Source organism: Parambassis ranga, chromosome 15, assembly GCF_900634625.1.
Source record: "Parambassis ranga chromosome 15, fParRan2.1, whole genome shotgun sequence".
NCBI lineage: Eukaryota > Metazoa > Chordata > Actinopteri > Ambassidae > Parambassis > Parambassis ranga.
Window position 1 is genome coordinate 18,638,369 of NC_041035.1, and position 16,931 is coordinate 18,655,299.

At 42.6% G+C, this 16,931-nt stretch overlaps 1 protein-coding gene across 1 annotated transcript in view; it reads left to right on the top strand.

Annotated features, from left to right (window-relative positions):
* The window catches only part of cdh23 (cadherin-related 23), a 130,735-nt gene that overhangs the window by 18,187 nt on the left and 95,617 nt on the right, over positions 1-16,931 (top strand). The window contains exons 5-7 of the mRNA XM_028422897.1: positions 14,220-14,362; positions 14,547-14,594; positions 14,951-15,043. Of these exons, the coding sequence (XP_028278698.1) occupies positions 14,220-14,362; positions 14,547-14,594; positions 14,951-15,043 (284 nt within the window). The remainder of the gene's footprint in view (positions 1-14,219; positions 14,363-14,546; positions 14,595-14,950; positions 15,044-16,931) is intronic.

The following is a 16,931-nucleotide window of genomic DNA, read 5'->3' on the forward strand; positions in this document are numbered from 1 at the left end:
AGCCTGTTCTCCCTCTGTCAGCTGTCTGGCACAGTCTGCATTAACCATGCCTTCTGTCAAAACTGTCTGTCTTTTCCAGCTTTCTGATTGAATGTATTCACAGTGTGAGCTTGCCTGCACTCATAAACAAAGCAGTGTTCAGAACTATTGATGGCTGTTCTGGTGTGAATGCCTCTCCAAGGAAAGGAAGGAGTCTGTTGCAAACTCGACTTAAAGGATTTAGCATATGTTTAAATTGACGCCATTTTCTTCTTTGTTGAATATCTTTAGAGGTATTCGTCACAACAAGATGGTTTAAATACCTACACGAACTACACGATGCTAAGAAAAGACTGTGAATACTACTTTGAGGCTTTACGTAGCTAAACACAGTGATCAGTGACCAGACTTGAAATGACTGTATTTCAGAATGGTGCTACTGCCATATTTTACCAAATTGCTCTGTCCTGCCATCTCAACACCATCATAAATCTGATATCTTTTGATTACACACTCCCAGCTTTTTATGTGCAGAAACACATTTGTTTCATTGAACAAATGTAATTTTCTTTGTTGATATAGTGCCTAATGTAAACCTGTCTGCATGCATAATCATATGAAATGATGGCACACCTGAATAGCCTACGTTATTTTAAAGAAAACAAGGTATAGCTAGTACTTGAGAAATTGCCCTGAAAACCACCTGTAGGGTTCAAAGTGACTGATCTGGCAAAAACATGCTAATTATGCAACTTCAAATGTGAATGGACGGTAGGTCCATTCACATGAACGGTAGGTGAATGGACGGTAGGTTTTATTAACGTCTTTTACTTTGACAGAAATGAATGTAAACTGCAGCTTGACTGGTCGGTGAGGTCTGCATCTGTGAGGCAGTAATTCTTCTTCTTTGAATGCTGCTTTGAGGCTTTTCTCCTCCTTGAGAGGTTTTCGTGCTAGGCGATGGGAAATCCATAATTGATTCTCCGTTAGTGGCACCTGGCAGGAGATGAGGGAACCCGGCTCAGTTTTTTTTTTTTACTCTGCTGATCAAATAATTGGCCAGACCATTACCTGCTTGGAGAGAAAAGCCTCCTTACCTGGCTGACACTCCTGGAGCAAATCACTGAGACCCAGACAGGTACACACTCACTTTCAGTGTCTACGTTAATTAGCTCTATAATACATTCTAGATAAAAAGCTTACTCTTTCTCTCACTTGTATCAATTCAATTATGCCCAGCGCAACAAATTTTCTTTTACTCCGGCACATTGTCATCCACATAGACCCCCCTCATGGAAAAACTTTTCCACTTTCCGTCCTAAGTTTATGAACATGTGTGAGGTAAGTAGAAAACTAATGGATAAATGTTGCCTGTAAATGAAACACACTCTGTTACCCTCTTAGAATCTATTTAACATTATTTAACAGAATTTATTCTGTCTAAGCAAACAATCAAAAGCGAATGTGTTTTCTTTTTGACAACGTGTGAAATCGAAGGTTTGAAACTGAAATCTTGTCCTTCATGTTTTATTAACCAGGAATCAAAGCCTAAAACATCAGAATAAGTGTAAATTTCCTCACCACACTGGCTGAGTGTTTTTCAAAGAACTCGAAAAACATCCAAGAATATTTTGCAGATTCCTTTGCCTCTGCACACGCGGTGTTACAGAGCAGAAATAGAGAGCATAAAATGAGGAATAAAGGAAGATGAGCAGTGATAAAATGAAAGGGTAATTAGGCTCCTGTCAGGAGAAAAAACAGGGGGCAGTTCCTCTGAGAGATGATTCAGTGTTTTGGGATGCTGGCTGGTATCCAGGACTGCCTCTTCTTGCAGGATGCATGCTCTGGATATTTATTATTGTCCGACTGCTTGCAGGGCAGCACATTGGTCTGTTTCTGTTTCTTGTTTAGCCCAATTGGAATTCAACATGTGTGTCCTTTCTGTATCTCTGGCAACTGCGGCTGTATCTGTCACTGTAGGTTTGAGTTGGTGGATGCGCTATATGAGAGTGCCTGTGTCTCAGTTTTTATAAATCCTATCTACCAGCTGCAGACGTGAAGTCTTCCTTCCTGTTGAAGTTTAAAGCACCTGATCTCAGTTGGAGATGAGTCCTAACATGTCCTGGAGGTATTGTTAATGACTGCAAGTTTTTCCTCTCCACATGAAGAGTCCTCGCCTACCTCTCTTTAGGAAGTGGATGCACTTGATCTTTTTTACTTCCTGTGACAGCTCTCTGCTGTTGTCGTTGAGCTGTTGCATTGACTCCCACAGCATTGCCTCTCCAATAATGCCAGCAGACTGCCATCCACGAGGGACCTCTGTTTTGGTTTAGTCAATCATTCCTTATCTTTCCCCGGTGGTGCCTTGCTTCCCCCCACCCTCTTTCCTCCCCCAGGAAATAATGGGGTCCATGGTTCAGCAGTGTCTGCAAACATGCCATCCATCATGACGCTGTGCAGCACTATATTGTCTGCACTTACCCAGCATGTGATGTGTTATTATGGCCCATGCAAACACATGCTGGCCTATTATTGCAACAGTTTCCACAGATCCCACAATACTCGGAAATTATTATAATTTCCATCACTTTTCTTTCTTACTGTAATTTTGTCCTTGTTTGTCTCCAACATGTGACGTGTCAGAGGGTTTCTGAGAATACAGGCAAAAGTGTATCATCCGTAGCTGTAGTTTTGGTCATAGTAGGTCCATAAATATGTCAATATTAGATCAAACCAGCCTGCATCTTATTAAAAAGTGGTATTTCTTCAGAGGTAGTATTTCATGACTCGTGACCAGAACAGAGAGTGAGAATATAGAGAGTGGCACAGACCAGGATGGTGGATAACTGTAGTGTGTGTGTGTGTGTGAGTGATATTTCTCTGGGTTGTAAAAGTTAATTGAAATTGTCTGTGGGAATGTGGCGCGACACCAGGTTGAGCAGCGCTGCCAGGGCGCCCAGCACTGAGCTGACAGGCGTCACTGTGACGGTGGCAGTGGTTAGATTACCTGACCAGCTCAAGATGTGCTCTCACACAGCGACACACACAGAACACTGTTTTAGACTCCAAATAAAGGTCTGCCTGGTCTGAGGCCTATGATGCTAGCACTTATACACCCTATCCTGTGTCACTTATATCCATAATATTTTCAGTGTGTTTTTGTATGAGTGGTATTTCTGACCTTTATCTGTAATGCCTCAGGTTTAATCCCAGAAGTCCCAGCATGTCAAATGATTAAAGTATCACGAGGATGAACCCTCTGAGCATTGCTCATGTATTGTCCATGTTTAAGTTCATCCTTAGATAAATAAGGATAAAACACCTTTCATTTACTAAAAAAGCACAACTGTTAGCTATCGCCTTTTCCCTCTCATTAAAATCATTGTTTCCAGTTTTATTTGTTTACTTATTTGTGTGATTGTATGCGTGCATTAATCTATTCTCCTGTACTGAGAGGTTCATTGCTGGGTGGCAGATCAGCTTCTTGCAGCTGCTTATCTTGCCCAGGTGGGTCACGGCTGATACCTGCCTGAGCCACGCAGAGCAGCTAACCTGGAAATTGATGTTTCACATCAGCGACCACCTCTCTCTGCTCCATTGCAGGGAAGCTGTAGAAATGAGGAGGGGGGAGATGCATATGTGTGTGTTTCTCTGTGTGTGGTTGTTTTTTTTTTTCTTCTCTTTGCTGTTTTGAAGGTAGACATGGATGTGGCTGTTACTGTGGCGACACAAGCACAGATATATGGTTGCTTTTTAATGCTTATGCAAAAAGACACTTTACTTTTGTCAAATACAGGGAATAATAAGTTAAATGTCATGGAAAATTAGGAGGTTACAAGTCTTAAAGAAAAGAAGAGTCATGTCTGTTTCATGTCATGTCTGTGTTTTGGGCACTTTTAATCAGCATATCTGGCTCAGTCTCACAGTCATTGCCAGCTGTATTGTGTTTTCTGTAAAACCTGCTCATGCTAGATTCCGACGTGCCCCAGTAACATAAAACTGTTTCATTTTACTGTACCTAAGTTACCACAACATCTGATCAATTCCAGAACAACATATTTGCTAAGCCCTTTGAATTCTGGTTTTGGATGCCATGCTGGATCAGCTGTTATTAGCCGCCTGTAGTGTAATATCAACGCCGGTCGTCGGAGGCTGGTGTACATTCTATGAAGAAAGGTTATCTCGTCCTTGTCTTGAAAGCTGACATTTGTTCTCATAAAGGCCAGTGTGCTGGTGCCAGATAGGATTAATTGACAAACGGGGTGCATGCACTCTGTCCCCCATTTACCGACCAACCTCTGGCTCAAATCTGCTGTTGTTTACTGGATTGTCTGTGTTGTTTATATTGCTCTGAGTATAATTCACTGCAAGGTGATGTAACAAAAAAGACTTTTCAGTGCAGATTCATGTGTTTACAGTTAAGTGGCAGCTCTTTCTGAGTATAAGTATGTACAGTGATCATCCAAGAAGGCATGTGAGTGTTTATATATTCATGCATGTGGTTGACAAATAGGACTGCAGTGTAATGGAACTCTCTCTTATCTGAGAGTGGAGAAGGTGTCACATTTAACAGGCCTCTTTAGAAGCAAGGACCTTTTTTTGAGAATAGGGAAGCTCTTCCTTTTTTATAACACATTCTTGTTCTTTGTCTCTTTCCCTTCTCTCTCTGCTATTTGTCTAGTTGCAGTGTTTTGTCTCTTACATCCCTTTCTGCTGTCAGTCCTGGCTTTTCTAGCTGTTGATGTTTTTTTTTCTGCACAAATTGTATGATTGTTTATACTGTACCAAGATTGTTCATTTCTAACCCACACCTGTCACCATTATTTGGCGATGGTGATGAGAGTGCAGCATCTCTGCTGATGGAGAGGTTTGCACGGTAGTTTGTGCAATAAAGTGCAGGAGAGGACAACAGAGGGAGGGAGGGAGGGAGGGAGGAAGAGGAGTCTGATCAACTGGAGCAGCTGTCACTGCCCAGCTCTCCCCTCGTCACTTCTGTCCCTTTCTCCAGATTGACCAAAGAGGTCAATTGCCAATTTGCCAGTGCCGATGTCTTTGTCAGGAAACAATATTAATTTTGGCTAATTAGGACCTGAAGCTAATGAGCGCTACAGATAATGAGTTCATTTATAATCCATAAAACAAGTGTGGCGTGTTATGGAATGAAAAGAAAATGCTGTAATAGTGGCAGCCGGACATCAGGTTTAGGCTGCAGTCTGGACACAGCATCCGCTTTGACTTACTCATCCTCCTTTCATCCTTTTCTGTCTCAAACACACACACACACACATTTGAGGCTCTGGCATGTCTGCATTGCAGTCCTCTGCTGGTCAGCTTTACAGACAGTGATCATCTCGTCCCCCCGATTTCTTCCATAATTATCCTTCCCCTTTCCTCTCGTTCTCTCTTTCTTGCTGTGTCTCCTTGTCTCTTTTTTTCCCTGCCTGTCTTATAGAAAGCAGTGTGTGATGAAATAAGGAAAGAGAAGAGAGAGAGAAAAAGCATGGGAGAAAGAAATGAAAAGAAAAACAGGGTGGAGAAGGCACAGGGAATATTGAGGGAGCAGGAGAGAAGGATGGATGGAAGAAAAGAGGCAGGACGAAGGAATGAGGGGCTGGCAGAAAATGTGGATGTAAAATTGAAGTGAGACACACAGAGAGAGAGAGATGGGAATAGATACTGGCAGAGGGGCAGATGAGGGTGAGAGGGGCTCCACAGCAGATGGACATAAGAGAGTGAGCACAAGAGATGAGGAAGATAGAGATGCAGTAGTATCTCTGTCTGTAGGGCAGATAATGTCCAGCTGGCCTTGGCCTGGCTATACAGGGCAGAGCTGGACCTGACCAGGATCAGACATACTCATGTGACGGCTGGAGCACGGCGGCAGCTGTTAAATCAGTAAATCCTCTCGTCAGTGGCAAGTCCATCTCATCTTTGGGCAACAGAATGCTGACTATCAATTAAAAATAAGTAAAAGGTATTTACATGTTACCTTAAATATGCAATAATATCAACAATTTGGTGTTGATTGAGCAGATACATCTGCTTCAAAAAAAACTGGTGGTCCTATGTCAACATAAGACATTGTGCAGGTGGGGAAAAAAAAGATTTATCGGGATGAAAAACCCTTAAAATTCATATAATCTACATCAGAGTCTGTATTCACTGACTTATTTAACTGCTTAGAAAAACTCCATTGAATGTTTAACTGACCTAAAACTTATGGTACATTAATTATATTCCTGTCAGTTTTTTTTTTTTTTCGTCTTTGACATTTTAAAATTACAGTTTGATTCATTCAGCTCAGCATGCCATGTTTTACTGTGAAAAAATATGTGGCTGAAATATAATAGTTCAATGTTAAAAAAAAGTAAGGGAGCTTTGGGGACGGGACTCGTTACCCTGGCAACCTCCAACACTGAGCAGACATCATGGTCTCTGTTTTAATTCTAGGCATGGCAAACAGGTAGTTCATCCACACACAGTAAAACACACAAGTAAAAATTTAGAAAACGGGTATCACAAAATTGACAATTTATTTACTTAATACGTAATTGTGAAAGTGGACTGGCTGATTTTTATGAGTAATTGTTTTCTCAGTAGATGACAAAAAAGTTTGAAACCATTAACCGTTAATAGTGCTCCTTTCTCTGGAGAAGATGTGGTGGAAAAAAAGAAATGATTGCCACAAAAACTATAAAGGTATAGACCTTTAAATTGCCCCCGTGCCCTTTTCCTCTTGATGATTCCTTCACCAAATATAGAAGAAGAAAAAAATACTCCAGCTCCCCATCTCACTGTGTCAGTGACAGCGAGAGCTGTAGGTCAACTCCGAGAAGCCACAGCCTCATTCTTGACCCCAGCTCCTGCCGTTCCCCCACATTCACATCCACATCCGCAGGGCTGACAGAAACAACATCACCCCTATATTTCAGCAACACCAGAGCCAAATGATAAACATGTAAACCTGGGAGAGAAAAAGATTAAAGGTTAAAAGGGAGACGCTTTTGTTTTAGGGCAAATGTGTTTATGTGTGTGTGGCTTCACAATGAAGGTGGCATGTTCCATTACCTGACCATGATTTAGATGGTTCTCAGGTAATAGTCAGCCCTGGTGAGGTCAGCAGAGGGCCACTATGGGAGAGAAAGCTGTGCAGAGAGAGGAGAGGGTGGCAAATAATAGAATACAAACAGGATTAAAAAACTGAAGTGAGGAGGAAAGCTGGACGAAAAGAGCAAGACGAGAAGTCAAAAAGAAAAGGAAGGAAATGGGCAGGCGTCACACTGCGTGCCATTGGTGATGGACGTTTTGGCATGTTGGCAGGAGTGGTGTGGTTAGGGGTGGATGTGTGTGTGTGTGTGTGCGCCTGTGTGTGTGTGTGTTTGGGGCGGGCGTTTGCTTTTGTGGCGACGACAGGCCAGACCGGCTCAGCCGTCACTCCAGAAACCTCAGCAGCACACGGCCACCTGTCCACTCCTATCAGTGCTGCCTGTGTCCCTCTGTCTGGCCTCCACAAGCAGGACGAAGCGTGACGAGAGGATGACAAAAACGAAAGAGAGAGAGAGAGAGAGATTGGGGAAACAGACCGGCTGTGATGGGATGGAATAGAAAATAGCAAGAACAAAGAGCTTTCTTTTGTGATCGGAGCTGTGTGTGAATTTGCAGTGACAGGTCTGCCTCTCCTCACCAATGCGTGGGATGACTGTCCACTAATGTCCTTCACTGTCCTCCGACTTTCCCAGTGTGATTGGTTAGTCACAGCCTTGTCACTCAGTGTTTTCATCATTTCACCATTTGGGTGTATTAGAAAGCCAAACCAGAGCTGGACATCCAATCATAAGCCTCGTCCCTCTTAGTTCACTTTACATGGTGCTGAATCGCTCCCATCGTATGCGAGGTGATGAATGATTCATATCTGTACAACAGAGTCAACAATATCTCTACAAATTCCAAACGTCAATTGTTTTACTTTTTGCCTTTTTGACATTCTTGCACTTGAGGTGTTCATAACGCAGTCTGAGATGATGTACATCTTTATGCTCCCTGAAAACAAAATATAAACACACCAAAATCTTCATTCTTCCTCACAAGGTTAAAGCACAGTAAGGATCTTTTGTTTCAAGCATCAAGTACATAAAGCATTTGTTTTCAGCACCCTTCTGCTCCTGCTGGCCTTCCACTCCAAAAACAACTTTTTGTCTTTAGTGAGAAAAGGATGGATGGACACTCAGATTTCTGCTGCAAAGCTGTGCCATGCTGGTTGACTCTCTCTCTCTCTCTCTCTCTCTCTCTCTCTTTTTTCCTAACATCTGAGATTTAAGTTGGCGAGATGAAATATGTTAAAAAAGGAAACCTTTAAACGCCATAGGCAGCACAATGGCAGCAATGGAAAAGGACACAGTCAGCTTTTTTATGTTACTGTTGAAGACAACCATTTACATTTACACACTATTAGGCTTTCATTTATGTCAGTTGATGGTCAGGTAACATTTCAGTCTCAAAAGTTTCAATTTGATGTGTACAGCATCTTTTACAGTTATCACTTGGCTCTTTACAGAAACCTAGAGCCTGAAACAGTGGCGAGGAGGAGGAGGAGAAGAGGGAGGTAGAAAGGACAGGGAAAAATGAAGAACAAACATAAAACATGCATATTATTACAAAGGACAACATGGCAGGTTATTGCTGTTATAAGGCGAAACACTTTGTTATTGTGTGGCATTTATTTATATTGCAGCTGATATGTTGTTAATTATACAAGTACTACAGAGATGATTACCACAGGCAGGTGTAGACAATAAATGTGTGTACCTGTTAGTGTCATTGCTCCTAAATGTCAGTTCTTTCCATGAACATGTGTAACTTATGTTAACAGTGTACACACACAAATATTCAGTGTGTGTGGTTGGCGGGGTGTGTATTTCTCTCAGGAATGGCTAAAGGAAAGGCAGAGGGTGTTCTCCTTCCACCCGTGACAGATTTAGTCATAAATCTGTTGGATTAATACACAGCCTCCCAAGGACTCTCGTAGTGTGTGTTGTTGAAACACAGGAGTCACTTAAAGCCAGACCCCAGGCACTATTTGTCTTCGGCTCTCTTCCCCATCGTGGTTATTGATGTCTGCGTGCACACACACACTTACACACACACAAAAAAAGAGAGAAGGCCAGTGAGAAAGAGAGAGTGAGAAGCAGGGAATACATATAGATGATAAGGATTTGTGTGATAAACTAGATTTATTCAACACATGAATATAACTTCTGTAAAGAGTTTCGGTTATAATTGTGGGGCTATATTGTCGGTTTTAAGTTGTCGCATTTGTGTATTTGAGACAAAGTAGCTTGAAAACGTGAACCACATTTTGTCCTTCTTTTTTTATTGTTAGCGTTCTAATTGACCACCCTGGGGAAAAAAAGGCTTTACTGTCCGTCTCCCTGGCTGTCTTCATCCTACAGGAATATAAGCTATTTGCATGCATCATCTTTTCGACTATTAAAGATGCCCCCTGAACACATACACCTCTCTTTGTATGGAAATGCAGGTCCACTGCATTATTGTTATTCCAGGTAGATCAGCCAAGTTTATTTCCAAGTCCAGGTGGCTTCCCAGAAGCAACCTGAATCTGCAGACATTAACACACACACACACAGCACCGTGGGCAGAGGAAGCATTGATGAGTCCATTTCCATCTTATTTCTAAAAGGAATAGAAGTAGGATTAATTTACTCTGTGTTTGACTGGTGCTGCTGGTATAAGCTAATGCATGTGCCCCCAAGAGGTATCTTAAAAGGAAGAGCTTGAAACAATGACTTAAATCCCCTGATGGAATCTGACACATAAATCACTCTCAAAGTGCTTCATATGAGCCACACTGACTGTGAGAGTTGGGGTCGCACACTGGTGTGACTGCAGAGGGCTTAGAAGTGCATTCTGCTTGATCAACACTAATATGCAGCTTACATTTTCACTCTTCAGCCGTGAATAGTAGAGGAAAGTTCACAGCGACCTTGGGCTGTTTAACTTAACTGCTCATAAGTGCTTCTGTGCTTGAGCCTGGGTGTGTGTAGTTAACAATACACTGCCTTTTCCTTATTTTTTACAAAGGTTAAGTGGGGTTCCTGCATAAGTGTACAATTGTAGTTTGAGTCTACAGATCCCTCTGTGCATTCTGATTGTCCTGATCACAGCTGCTCCTGCCGCCCCATGCTCAGGTGTGCACCTACGCGTTCTTTTTGTTGGAAGCTGCACAAAGCAGATCATTTCCTCCTCCTTTCCCACATTGCTGGCTGTCCCTTAGCTCCTTTTTTCCTCCTCCATCCGGCTGGTTATCAGCAGGAGGTTATTCCTGTTGGGCCTGGTTCTTGTCAAGCTTTTTTTCCTGTTTACAGGGAGTTGTATCTTGCCACTGTTGCCTCATGGTTTCTTCTGAAGCACCTGCGACAGCATTAAAAAGCAGTCGATGCACACACATTTGTTAATTTTGTTGAACTTTTTCTGCCGAAACACCTCCACAATGTTGCTGTTTATAATATATATATATAAATAAATATGGTAAAGCCATGCAGACGACAGACCAAAACCACAGCATGGTCACTACATCTGCTGTAACTCTGGTGTCTTTGAAGCAGAGTTTTAATGGCAGGCAGTCGGTTAGCACGACCTGGTTCGGTGTGATCGCTGTGCCTGTTATTGCATACTGATGGATACGATGGTGGGAAGTAGCATTGTAGCTTAGAGTCACACTCTCATAATCACAACTCATCTATGTGACAGATGTGAAGGCTTTCCATTAGTGCTTTCCTCCTCAGAGTGTACTGTTCAATTTTTCTTCACATAGTAATCCATGAAGTGAAAAATGCTCCACAAAAAGTAAAAAAATACACTTCTCCAAATGAGCTCATGATGCCAGTTAGCCAATGACTGTTTGCCTGTGTGGATTTTTTGATGGGAGTGATTGATGTGAGGCAGCATGGCTTCAGCCTGCTGATGTGTTTGAAGGCTCTCTTTGTCAGCGGATAGACAGTGCAGTAACATGAGTGGCATCACACTGACTCATCAGCCTACTGATTGCATGACGTCTCACTGGCCCTGCTTCAACACGATCCATCAAGTATTTATACAGAGCAGGTGAAGATCAAGATCCTCTCCTCCCTGTCCGCCTCTGTCTCAGCGCTGTGCTGAGTGGGGGCCTCATCTTTGCTTTTGTTTGCCCCTGCTCTGGTGGACAGCTGAGCGTTGGCCGTATACCCATTAAGCCATAAAATTCAAAGCTATAATTCACAGCATGCCTGAAATTGCAGTCCTGACAGTGCCTGTCCCAGTGAATCAGAACTCAGATGAACGAGAGGTCTGGAGATGTCACCCACATAATAAACAGGGCATTGGCCTACAGCCCCTTTTCTTTCTAAAGCCTGAGGCCCCATGGCAGAGCCGAGGCTAGTCCCCGTCTAACACGCGCCACTCATATTGATCCAGCAGGGATTGATGTCCTCCAGTGGCTGATTTAGCTGCCCCCCTTCGGCCCCCTTCCCTTTCCTTAAAGGATGGGCTGAGTAAAAAAACATGCAGGTGTTCCGGTGCATAAGTCCTTTCCCTCTCCCTCCACATTTTTAGTCTGTAGTTTGGATGTTTTCTCTTTGTCAACAAATATCTTGTTCTGTATTTGCATCACACAGACAAATTAATTGGGAGTGTGCTCATGAAATATTTCATAAATATTCTTTTTTATAAACCCAGAGGAGGAGACACTTCTCCATATCCAGATTTATAGCACACTGTGAGGGAGGTCTGCTTCGTTTCCCTCACAGCGCTCTCAGACATTGGGTTTTACCGTACCGTGTGAACACAGAAGCTAAAAGTGGAGATTTGTGATGAAAAACTGAAGGGTTTGAGGACAATAGGAGAAAGAAAGGTGAAGCAGAGAGATGATTCCTGGAACCCATTGGTCTTGTCACAAGTGCAGTGTTGCAGAGTAGAGAAGGAAGAGGAGGGGCAATGTTAATATGCACTGTATCATTCATAACAGTAATACTGGCATCACTTAATGCTAAATAGCATCATTTGTCAGGGGAAAGGGCTCCGTGCCACAGTGTTACAGATAAGCGTTAGAAGGATACCTCCATAACACGTACACAGGATAAATAAGTATACTTAAACCTTGACCCTCAATCCTGTGTGCTTCTCTGTGACTCTTAACCTTGTTTTAAGAGTAAATATTCATTTAGTTTATCAAATTTTGACATTTTCTTCTAACGTTTTGTCCTCAGGTTATAAACAACAACCAGCCACAGATACACTGTACTTTTTTGACCTTCATTAAACCATTTTAACTCAACTTGTACCTGATTGTCTGCAGAATGTAACCCAAATTTAAAACATAAAATGGCACACATGGCAAGTACCTTAGTTTGCACTCTTTCAAGGCAAATCTTCATAACATTCCTAGTAAAATTATCCCAAACTAAGCCCAGCTATTTGGCTTTTAATGTTTGAAACCATAGGCAAGCCAAAAAGGCATTAAACTGAGTGAATGCTTATACTATAAAGTCTACATTAAATCTTCATATAATCATAACCACAGACTGAGCACAGCACATATTGCATGCTTCCTCTTAATCTGAGGAGTCAATTCCACTCATATGCTCAGTAGGTTGGTCTTGCATTGCTTCCCTTTTCCCAGAGTAGGAGTTAATCTTCCACAAGACTGTGGTTCTCATACATAGTCTCCTGAAATAACCATTTGTTATCCTTCACTCGAGTGATGTCTACCCTCATGGAGCAGACAATTCCTTCACAGTCGAGAGGGCAGAAAGGAGGACGGAAAAAAACTGTTGTTATTGATGACTATGAGGTAAAATGCTTAATTTGTGCCGTCTTCAACCAAATTATAACTCATATAGAAAGCAGCTGAATTAGCATAAATCTCATTAGACTGCAATGAGACGGGTTCATAAATCGTTATATTAATTAGTCATTTTTGCCACCCTTTCATAGGAAAATGGAGTGTATTAATAAAACGAGAGGGGTGTGTGATTGTGAAGCCTAATTGGTCGCTGTGTTAAGCAGTTCGGTGCACAAGTGACAGGCTTGATTTAGTTTGGCTTCGCTTCTATTGTCTGACCAAGTAGCTGCACAGAGGGAGAATGGTGGGCATGTACATGTGTGTCTACTATACATGTAGTGACTGCATGTGGTATGATCTGTTTATTTACCCTTACTGGGCTTACTGAACTTGTTTTGTGTGTCATATTCTCTTCGAGGTTGCTTTGGCTTTAAGGTTTGAAAGGAAGGTGGAGAGATTTGGGCAGACATGCACAACAATGGAGGGCTACCAAAAATTAGGCAAAGACTCCAAATTCAGAGACGTCCTGTTGTGTGACAAAGGCAGCGAGGATGGGCTTGTAAAAAAACAATGGAATTAGTGAGAAAAAACAGTAAGAGTTTGGACATGTGATGTGTTAACTGAGCTGATGTCTGCAGGACCATGGACAGCGTCTAATCCCTACAAGTACCCACAGTTTTTTTCTTTGTTTTAATAATAATAATAATAATAATAATAATTGAAAACTTTATTAGTCCCACAATGGGGAAATTGCTTAAGGCAGCCCAGCAAAGAGCACCATACACCAGTGAGTACACTGGAGGCTATGCAGGTAAAGTGTCTTGCCCAAGGACACACAACAGTGACTGCTATACCACTGCGCCACTGCTGCCCAAAGTTAATGTCTTGCTGCAGGTTGTATGTACTTCTGTGTAAAGCACATGATATATATTCACATTGTTTTGGATGTTTTACTGATGGCAGCAGTAAGTTGAACCCAGTAATGAGTCTCGCCCCTGCAGGGTCCCAGGTCCTCAGTGCAGCTCTTAACCTCAGCTTTGCCCTTCTCATCACACATCTGTCCAGCCTGGTGGATTAGCTGGCCTGGTGGTGGTGTGCCACCTCTGGCTTTGATTAGTCAGCTTGTCTGGGTTCTAATGTCTGTGATGAATGAACCACTGCAGCTCTCATTGTAAACCCCCCCCCCCCCTTTGCTCCAACTCCTGCACATTGTGCTGGATTTTTGTGGGAGATTTGTTTTGTTCCCGTTGCTTCTAGGATGTGATGAGGATTAGCTAAACTTTTCAAACTAAATTATAGTCAGTTGCAAGAGTCCTGGATGTCATGTTTTGTAGCTTAGCAACTATGTATTTCAAGTTCTTTAAATTGATCAAATTCCCTATTTGACCAACTTCTGTAATTGTAGGTTCGTCTGTGGCCCAGCTGAAGGCGACTGATCCTGAGGGGGAACCCCTCATGTATGGGGTCTCAGGAGAAGAAGCCATGAGGTATTTTTCTGTAAACAGAGACACTGGTGTCGTCTGGCTGCGACAGCAACTCGACCGTGAGGTACGAACACCAAACAAACGCCTTCATTACCAAAACAATTAGATGTTGATGATGAAAGATACAACGCTGCTATGATTCAGGGGTGACATGTTTTTAGCTTGTCTGCTTTGGTTTGCTGCACTGCTCTTCATGCTTCACATGTTCATGAAAGGTCAGTTCTGACGTGTGCTTCTGTGTCCGTCAGACCAAGTCAGAGATGCAGGTCGAATTCTACGTGAGTGACTTGCAAGAGGTAAGAAAGAGATTTGCACTGTGATCATAGTCGTGACACGTGCCTTCACATGCTGACATGCTGGATGTAGCCTGACCACATGTCACATGCGGGCCTCACGATCTGTCTCTTTTTCAGTCTCTCACTGTTTCTCTCGCACATGACACCTGTCTCACTCAACACAATTTAGCTGCAGAAACATACTGACGTTCAACCTACTCTCCCCCTGCGGGTAATCTGTCACACACTTCTGTTTTCTTTCTTCTAAATCTTGGCTTGGTGTGTGTAATGCACATTTTCAGTGACTGCAGTTCCCTGTCAGGAAATGTGTGGAGGTGTCTTTTGGAACTGTTTTACCAAGGTGTTTCCTCCCTCAGGTGGTCAAAGACACAGTAAACATCCAGATTGGAGACGTGAATGATAATGCGCCAAACTTCCACGGGCAGCCTTATACCGTCCAGATCCCAGAGGTAAGGATGAGAACATTTCATCTTATTAAAAACTAAACAGGAATCAGAGGTTGTTATTCACTTTTTATTAAATAAATCTTACAAAACATGAAAAATTGACCCCTCAAACAAAATTGCTTTGATCGGAAAAAAAACTCAATTTTTGAAACAATATAAAACATGAAATCCACCTCACTGTTCTGCCTGTTGTCGTAGTAGAAACTGCATAGTGGCTACATCACATTTTTGATTGCAAATCGACTATTCATAGTGCATTTTGGTGCCTGCCTTACTGGAAATAGCTGTGTTTTGCTGCACCTATGATCCTCCTACTGTTTGAGGAGTTGTCTTCTAGCTGATGTTTAGAGAGTGTGCGTAGCCTCCTTTATAGGGGGGAGAAAAATGCTCTGTACAGTGGGGACCTCAGCCTCTATTCTTCTCTCAGTTTCTCTCACTTCTCTGTCTGAATCTGCTACCTCCCGTCTCAGCTCTCACTTCTCTCCATCTTTGTGTCTCCTCTATGCCCTCTCCCTCATCTAATCCTTGATATGAAGTAATTGCCAGAGTGGAGAGGAGGACTTCAAACAGGGGCTAAAATCCACACACACACACAAACACACACACATCTTGTTGGTGTTTATATTGAGCACATACCCCTTTCTGAGTCTTCACCAAATCTTCAAAGCCATTGGCTTTTTCTTTCCACAATCCATAAAGTCAGGCAAATAAATGGGAGAACTAAGGACTGTTTAGCCGAGGCTGTTTCTCCCACCAGGCAAGATTCTCCATTGCGACCACCGCTCAGTTGTGCAGGACTAGCTTATAGTCCACATGCAGACTTTTCCAAGCCCTGCAAACAATAGGCTTCAGTTGAGCCTGAAGAAAGCCATTAAACTGGGCTGTGTTTGACCCTCAGTCGCTCACATATTGTTAGTTTCCTTGCATCACTCGCTGAATTACCGCCCATTTAAATCCTGCCATCGTCACTATAAAGGTTTTTTTTTATTTGAGGCTATGGAACAAAGAAACGTAAACCAGCTGATGCCTTCTATAAGTCACTGTATGATGTGCAAGTGTGCTTTACTTATAGATTTGTGTGGCAGTGCTGTGAGACTTGTCTTCATTCAGGAGTCAGTTTCTTGCTCGTTGTGTTCCTTCACTTTTCACCACAACTTCCCTTACTTGCATTTTTATGGCCTCATTACCTCTGTGACCCGAAATGACCTCTAGCGGGCAAAGCAAACATGCAGCGACATCACTTCATCATGCTGTCACTCACTGTGCACGCCACAGTAACTGGGGGTTAGAGGGCCATCAGCGCGACTAGATAGTGCTGTTGAACTTTAGTGCACAGAGGAGAAGATTGGAAAGGCTGATGGACGTGAAGGATGGCAGAGTGGTTAAAGTGACAGAAAGGCAAAGGTTTAAATGATGAGAGTTAACACACACAAAGTCACACAAGCCAAATGAAAACAAAGGGGCTTGAAGAAGCAAAGTGTATAGAGTATTTACTACATATAATGTACATACTAGTATGAGCCATGACTGGAGATAATCCACAGCTCCAACGTGCGATGATGTGCAAACTTTCACCAAGGTCTTGCATCATTCCATGTTGGTTTAGACCAGTCACCACCATCTGCCTTACAGCACAGGGCTGTGTATCTATCAGCACAAATGGAGGCATGTTTGTCTTGCCTAATGAAGGCACTGGTAGCTTCATCTTTGTGAAAACAAAGGCGCAGCAGTCTCTAAACTCCCGCCACACAGTCTGTTGTGGCGCTGAAACTAAAAGCCTGCAACCAGCAAAAAAACTGAGATTTATGGGATTATTTCTATACTGTGCATGAATACAGTTAAATGTGATTCATGGCTGGGCAGTGCATTGCTTCTTCTTCAGACTAGATAG